Source organism: Apium graveolens, chromosome 10 (assembly GCF_009905375.1).
Source record: "Apium graveolens cultivar Ventura chromosome 10, ASM990537v1, whole genome shotgun sequence".
NCBI classification, from domain to species: Eukaryota; Viridiplantae; Streptophyta; class Magnoliopsida; order Apiales; family Apiaceae; genus Apium; species Apium graveolens.
Genome location: NC_133656.1, coordinates 180,600,173 through 180,607,154, shown reverse-complemented (window position 1 = coordinate 180,607,154; position 6,982 = coordinate 180,600,173). Strand labels below are relative to the sequence as shown.

At 34.5% G+C, this 6,982-nt stretch overlaps 1 protein-coding gene across 1 annotated transcript; it reads left to right on the top strand.

Moving 5' to 3' along the window:
* The first annotated feature begins 4,094 nt into the window (after positions 1 to 4,094).
* LOC141693118 (putative flavin-containing monooxygenase 1) lies at positions 4,095 to 6,982 on the top strand. The gene is made up of 5 exons (XM_074498123.1): positions 4,095 to 4,585; positions 5,263 to 5,503; positions 5,628 to 5,806; positions 5,930 to 6,279; positions 6,379 to 6,982. The coding sequence occupies exons 1-5, from the start codon at positions 4,148 to 4,150 to the stop codon at positions 6,719 to 6,721; spliced, it is 1,551 nt and encodes a 516-aa protein (XP_074354224.1). The 5' UTR covers positions 4,095 to 4,147; the 3' UTR covers positions 6,722 to 6,982.

The window sequence follows — 6,982 nt, the reverse complement described above, 5'->3', positions numbered from 1 at the left end:
TATTGATTTATGTTCAATTTCAGGTGATTTTCGGTTGTAGACTTGTAGTTAGTGATTCGGTAAATATTGTGATGTGCATATGGTGGTGGTGATGTGGTAATTATAGTCTAAATGCGGTGTTGTATAATTAAATTTGGTGATTATTGTTATGATGTTGGCGATTGTAGTTAATAAATTGAGCTTGTGGCTAGATCTGGTAGGCAGAGGTAGTAGCCGAATTTGGTGATTTTCGGTTGTCGGTGATAATTTTTTATTTTTCGGTGGTGATTTTTAATTTTTTGGTGGTGGCCGGAAATGGAGGTCGGCGACGGTTGAGGGTGGCAGGTGGTGGATGTAGAAAGAAGATGGTGTTAAATATTTTAATATTTAAAATTATTGTGTGGTGATAGATTAAAATAAGTAATTTAATTGAATGCTCAAGTTTGGATCTCATATTATATAATAAAAAGGGTTCTTATTTAAACGCGACCCGACATATATATATATAATATATATATATAAGTGTTTGAAATTTTGGGATACTTGGGACATTAGGTACTAATTTTTTTAACCTATAATGAGAGTCACCTCGTATACGATAATATATTTCTTAAAATGTTACCGAATTGATCTAACTCAACACAGTGCACAGTGGCGGATACAGGATCTAGACTATGGTGTGTCACACATTTAACATATGTAAATAAAATTAAGAAAAAGCTTCATTTATAGAATAACCAAAAGAAATGATTCAAACAATTATAATTGTTCTCTACGACTTCTCATGTTTTGATATCTATCTACGATATCATTCATTTTCACCTTCAAAAACAAATCTCTCTCTTGATAAGTAAGCAAGCAATCATTTAACATCTGATCTCCCATACTATTGCATAATTTTGCTTTCACTTGTGTCATTCCAGAAAATACTCTCTCAACACTTGTTGTTGCAACAGGAAGAATCAACACCAACTTCAACAACAAGTAGACACTTTCATGAGTTATATATTTTCCTGTCTCAACAAGTTTCATAGAAAGTTCACCACGAGTTTTCAAATTCCAAAATTTATCATCTTCTCAAACATAATTGATAAAATTTTCAAGTAAATGCTCAAAGAATAGCAATTCGGTACTTGAAAATTCATTGGGATAAAATGTGGCAAGCCGTGCTAATTTACTTTTATCGAATGCAGCAAATCGATTTGTAGGATTGAAACAAGACATGCAAGTTAATAATTCCTTATTTACTCGGGAAATCTATTTTCAAGTTCTTGTAGCTGAAGATCAATGACGCTTAGAAAAACTTCAACTCGAAAATGATGAAAGTTTGTTACTTGAGGGCTCTTACCTTGAGATATCACGAGTACTCGACCTTTTCATTCCGTCAACAACAAAGCAAGCCCAAGTAGGAATTAATAACGCAACAAAAACTGATAGTACTATATCCAACAAATATTCACTGTGACATTTTATCGAACACCTTGCAGTCTCTGTTTTTTCTTTTTCAAATTGCAATTTCTAAAAAATCTGAAACTATGAGTATAATGGAGGAGAATTTTGGAGATGAATCATATCAAGAGCTTGAAAATTTATGGTGAAAAAAATCAATCGATGGAGAAGTCTGATATTAGAGAAGAAAAATGTGGGTACTGTGTATGTCAAGATGTATTATGTATTAAATATTAATCCACAAGTAATTTAGTACACATGTGACATATGAAAAAAATATTTAAAAAAAAAAATAAAAATGAAAATGGTAGGTCACAAAGTTGGCCTGTAATGCTTAAACAAGAAAATAAATAATATTGCAATTCTTTTTTAACAAAAAGAAAATCTTCCACTTAACTCAGCTACGGGTTAAACCAAGGAAAAAAAATCAGTCCCGAAAGAACCCAATAGACTTAATTTACTTTCTAATATATGGTTAATTCACAAACAGATTATACGTAATTTGAACGATGCTATAGCCTATAATCTCTATAAACTGACATCCTCATCATCTTTCAAATATTTTACACGTGTAAATCCGATGTTTGACTTTCAAAAATTATGAAATTGATTTTATAATCATCTAGCTCGATCAACTTAAACAAATCATTAAATATGAGACTTTGATAAGTAATACATGAAATTGTTTCAAATCATTACTGAGAAGAGGGTTAGAACATACAGAGAAACTAATTATTTCAACCCACATTTACAAGTGAATTACTCAACTTCATATGAGAAATTTTAGAGTTCTCAATGAAACTCTTGTCGGTAAGAAAATGATAAAAATAATTAGTCAACACTTTAATAATTAACGATAATTACCAGATAAGTAATGATATTTCCCGACCGTCTAACAGCATAACCAAACCAATGTGACCATGACCTACCCATTATACGACCATTAATAACAACTATACAAAAACGGATTTTGTACGAAAACCGACCACCTTTACAAAGTAAGCAATTGGTTATGTATTATGTGTGCGGTCATTACATTTGTACGTGTTAATATTGTCTTATCGATATTGAAATATGGCTTCGATACAATTTTATCAATCATTTAGGAAGCTCAATCAATCCGAATTTTAAATTATTCATATTTAAACTTTTTAAAAGTATACAGAATTTGAACTCGTGCTCAAATTTTTATCGTACTCAAAATTTTTGTTCTTTGGATGACTCATTATAAGAAAAAGGTATTGGCAAAATTTTATACGAACAACTCACGAACTATGACTCAACTAACAATTCATGACTTAACGAACAATTCAAAAATATTGTTCACAAACTCTTGATCAGAATACAACTCGCTTTATCAACTCGTTCTCATGATTTCCGAATTTTTGCATGATTTTCACTCACTACAAGAAATATGGCCATGTGTGACGGAAAACTTGCGACGGAAAAAAGTATGCGCTCAACTTACGACGGAAAAAAGTAAAACGTCGTAATTATTTATGACGAAACCCAAAACCGTCGCAAGTTTAGTATTTTATTAATAAAATTCTGCACGTCACGATTAAACAAAAACAAAAATTATTTAAAGTTGCGACGATTTGATTATTTCGTCGTAAGTTAAATCACATTTTTTTATTTAAACAAGTACTTGTCTTTATTTAAAAAAAATTGAATATATTTTAAAAATATTAAACCACATTTTTTTTGTATTTAGCATTCTGATTTTAATTAAACTACGCCTTTCTATTTAAATAATGACATATACAGACTAATCGAATATAAAACAGAAGTTGAGTAAAATAGTTTTATATTTACCCTTTACCATGTAATTTAAATCTAATAATATACAAATGTATATATTTAATTAAAAAAATAAAATATCAAATCAATTGATAAATCTATTTAAAGATAAATATAAACACAATTATTAAGTAAATATTGTATCATAAGCATATGTTAATAATATGTACCAACATACACAATCATCAATTCATATATTTATTTTCGAGTTATATCAACGAGTGTGTTAACGTGTAGTACTCACAAACCCGTTAACAAACTATATTAAAAACATTTTTATAATTATTGTAATTAAACTTGTTCCCAAAATTTCGAACTAAACTATATTGTATTTAAGTTCAGTTCATTTACAAAATGAATTTTAAAATTACGTTCATATTCGACTTATTTATAAATTATTTATAAATTAAATCAAATTAAAATTGAACTTTTTTTGGATAGAAAGCTAAACTATTCCTGAAAATATCGACTTATATTTACGGCGCTACTATCATTTGTATTTTTGTAATTGATAGCTTAATCTCATCATCTCCTGTTTCAAAATTAAAAAGGGTTTGTATATTACCTAGCTAGCTGCCTGCAGGATTCAAACCCCAAATGCACTTAACAGGTGGAGATTATTATTTTTGACAAGACCAACTGAAAAAATCAAACACACATCTAGAATCAAAACGGACCGAGAAATTTGCAGTATCATTTACCTTGAATTAAAAACATTTTTATAATATAACATTTTGTTGATTGTGTTTACTTTTTCTTCCGAGACATGTCTACCTCACCAAACATGCATGGTGCTCTATTTTACTCATGCATGTCTCTATAAATATCTCCTTTCACCTCCATTTCATAATCATCCCATTCTTTTAGTTCTCAACACCATAAGATAAAAAACCTACACACACACATTTTTAACCTAAATATGGCTATTTTCTCTAAGATTGGCATTATAGGAGCTGGAATTAGCGGCATAGCGGCCGCTAAACAGCTAGCCGAATATAACCCGGTGGTTTTTGAGGCCACGGAATCTCTTGGAGGAGTGTGGAAACACTGCTCTTTTAGGTCCACTAAGCTTCAAACTCCTCGGTGTGATTACGAGTTCTCGGATTTTCCATGGACAGAAAGAGATAACACGAGTTTTCCAACTTATCAAGAGATTTTGGACTACCTTTATTTGTATGCTAACAACTTTGATGTGTTGAAGTTTGTTAAGTTTAATTCAAAGGTTGTCGAAATCCGCTTTGTTGGTGATCGGGAAACCCCTGACTCTGGTGGTAAAATGGGGAAGTATGGACGTTTACTTTCTACCGGCAACCCATTTTGGGAAGTTGCCGTGCAGACTAGTGAATCAGACATTCAGGTGCGACATAGTTACATTTTAAATTTTAAACTAATTTTTTTTGTCAGAAAAATTTAAAGTTATTATTTATTTTAATATTTAGTATTATGTCACCTTCTCTCGCATCTATTTGATATCTTGTTAATGTAGATATATATGCATACGTGTGAGAGAGGGGGGAGAGAGAGAGCGAGAGAGAGGGGGGAGAGAGAGAGCGAGAGGGAGGGAGGGAGCGGGAGCGAGAGAGAGAGAGCGAGGGAGGGCGGGAGGGGGAGAGCGAGGGAGGGAGAGAGCGAGAGAGCGGGAGAGGGAGAGCGAGGGAGAGAGAGGGAGAGAGGGAGGGAGGGAGGGAGGGCGAGAGCGGGAGAGGGAGAGCGAGGGGGAGAGAGAGAGAGAGAGAGAGAGAGAGAGAGAGAGAGAGAGAGAGAGAGAGAGAGAGGGAGGGAGGGAGGGCGGGAGCGAGGGGGAGAGAGAGAGAGCGAGGGAGGGAGGGAGGGAGGGAGGGAGGACGGGCATGGATGATGATGATGGTACTGAATATTCACTTAACCAGCATACACATGGAAAATTAGCAACAATATACACATGCATGGGTTGATATGTACACATACACACATCAATCAACGTCGATCAGCGTATGACTGTCAGTGAATTGAAAACTATTTAATCATAATTGATAATCTTGTTTTGGGTGGCAGTTGTATGAGTTTGAGTTCATCGTGGTATGTACCGGAAAGTACGGGGACATACCCAAGATACCTTCATTCCCCCAAAACAAAGGGCCGGAAGTATTTAAAGGAAAGGTGATGCATTCCGTTGAATACAGCAAATTGGATGAAGAAGCCTCTGTGGATCTACTCAAAGACAACAAGGTCGTCGTAGTTGGCTACAAGAAATCTGCCATCGATTTGGCTGTGGAATGTGCTGAAGCAAACCAAGGTACCTACTTTTAAAATTTTGACTACATGCTTGACGCATCATCGTTACTTTGTTTTCGATTTCTATGGGAAGACTATCTTTGATTTCACAAATTTGATGTTATTGTCGTTTTGATAATATGAAGGACCAGAAGGAAAACCATGCACCATGATTGTCCGGACCTTGCACTGGACAGTGCCTCACTACTCAATCTGGGGATTACCATTTTACATGTTCTATTCCACAAGATTTTCTCAGTTCTTCCATGAAAGGCCTAATCAAAGCCTTCTAAAGACCCTCCTCTGTCACCTATCAACTCCTGTGGTAAAATTTACTTTCTACAATCTTCAATCATAAATCCTCTTGTATTATTATTGCACTTGAAGTGTCAAGATAATAAATCTAACTGCACTTACTATCACTAAACCATGCACCAATGTTCAACAGAGGAGAGCAATTTCAAAAACGATCGAGTCTTATTTGGCATGGAAGCTTCCGTTGAACAAGTATGGGTTGAAACCAGATCATCCTTTTGAGGAAGACTATGCGTCGTGTCAAATGGCAATTTTGCCTGAAAATTTCTTCTCTGAGGCAGACAAGGGGAAGATCTTGTTCAAAAGAGCGTCAAGGTGGTGGTTCTGGGAAGGAGGAGTTGAATTTGAAGATGGCACCAGACTGGAGGCTGATGTTGTGTTTCTTGCTACTGGTTTTGATGGAAGGAAAAAACTGAAAGCTATATTACCTGATCCTTTCCGTGGTTTGATGGAGTTTCCATCAGGCATGATGCCCTTGTATAGGTATAATGCAACACATTAAGAGCCTCATTGTTTTGCACTTAATTAACCTCTATTAAAAAACTGAGACTATAATTTACTTTTGAACTTGATATGTAACAGGGGTACGATCCATCCTTTCATTCCAAACATGGCTTTTGTGGGATATGTGGAGAGTGTTTCGAACTTGCACACTGCAGAGATACGATGCAAATGGCTGGCTCGGCTTGTGGGGGATCACTTTAAGCTACCAAGTGTGGAGAAGATGCTTGAGCAAGTAACCACGGAGAATGAAATTATGAAAAAGACAACTAGATTTTACCAAAGGAACTGCATATCTACTTTCAGTATTAACCACAGTGATGAAATATGTGAAGAGATGGGTTGGCGCTCATGGAGGAAGAAGAACTGGCTAGCTGAAGCATTTAGCCCTTACAACAGTCAAGATTACGAAGAGCAAGAGTGAAGGAAGCGTATTTATTAAAATTTAATCGATTCTTTTGTTTATTTATAGCTTTGCCTGAACAATAAATCAGAAGATCACTACATATATATAATACTAAGTAATAAGAAACTCCCCATCTGTGGAATGGTCATTAAGAATAATGTTCTTCCTATCACAAACTGTAATGTGTTTATGGTTAACTCAGGAAAGAACACAAAAATTGTAAACCCGTGTAGCATTTTGTGCAGTCATTATACTTGTCCATAAGAAAATCTAATTATT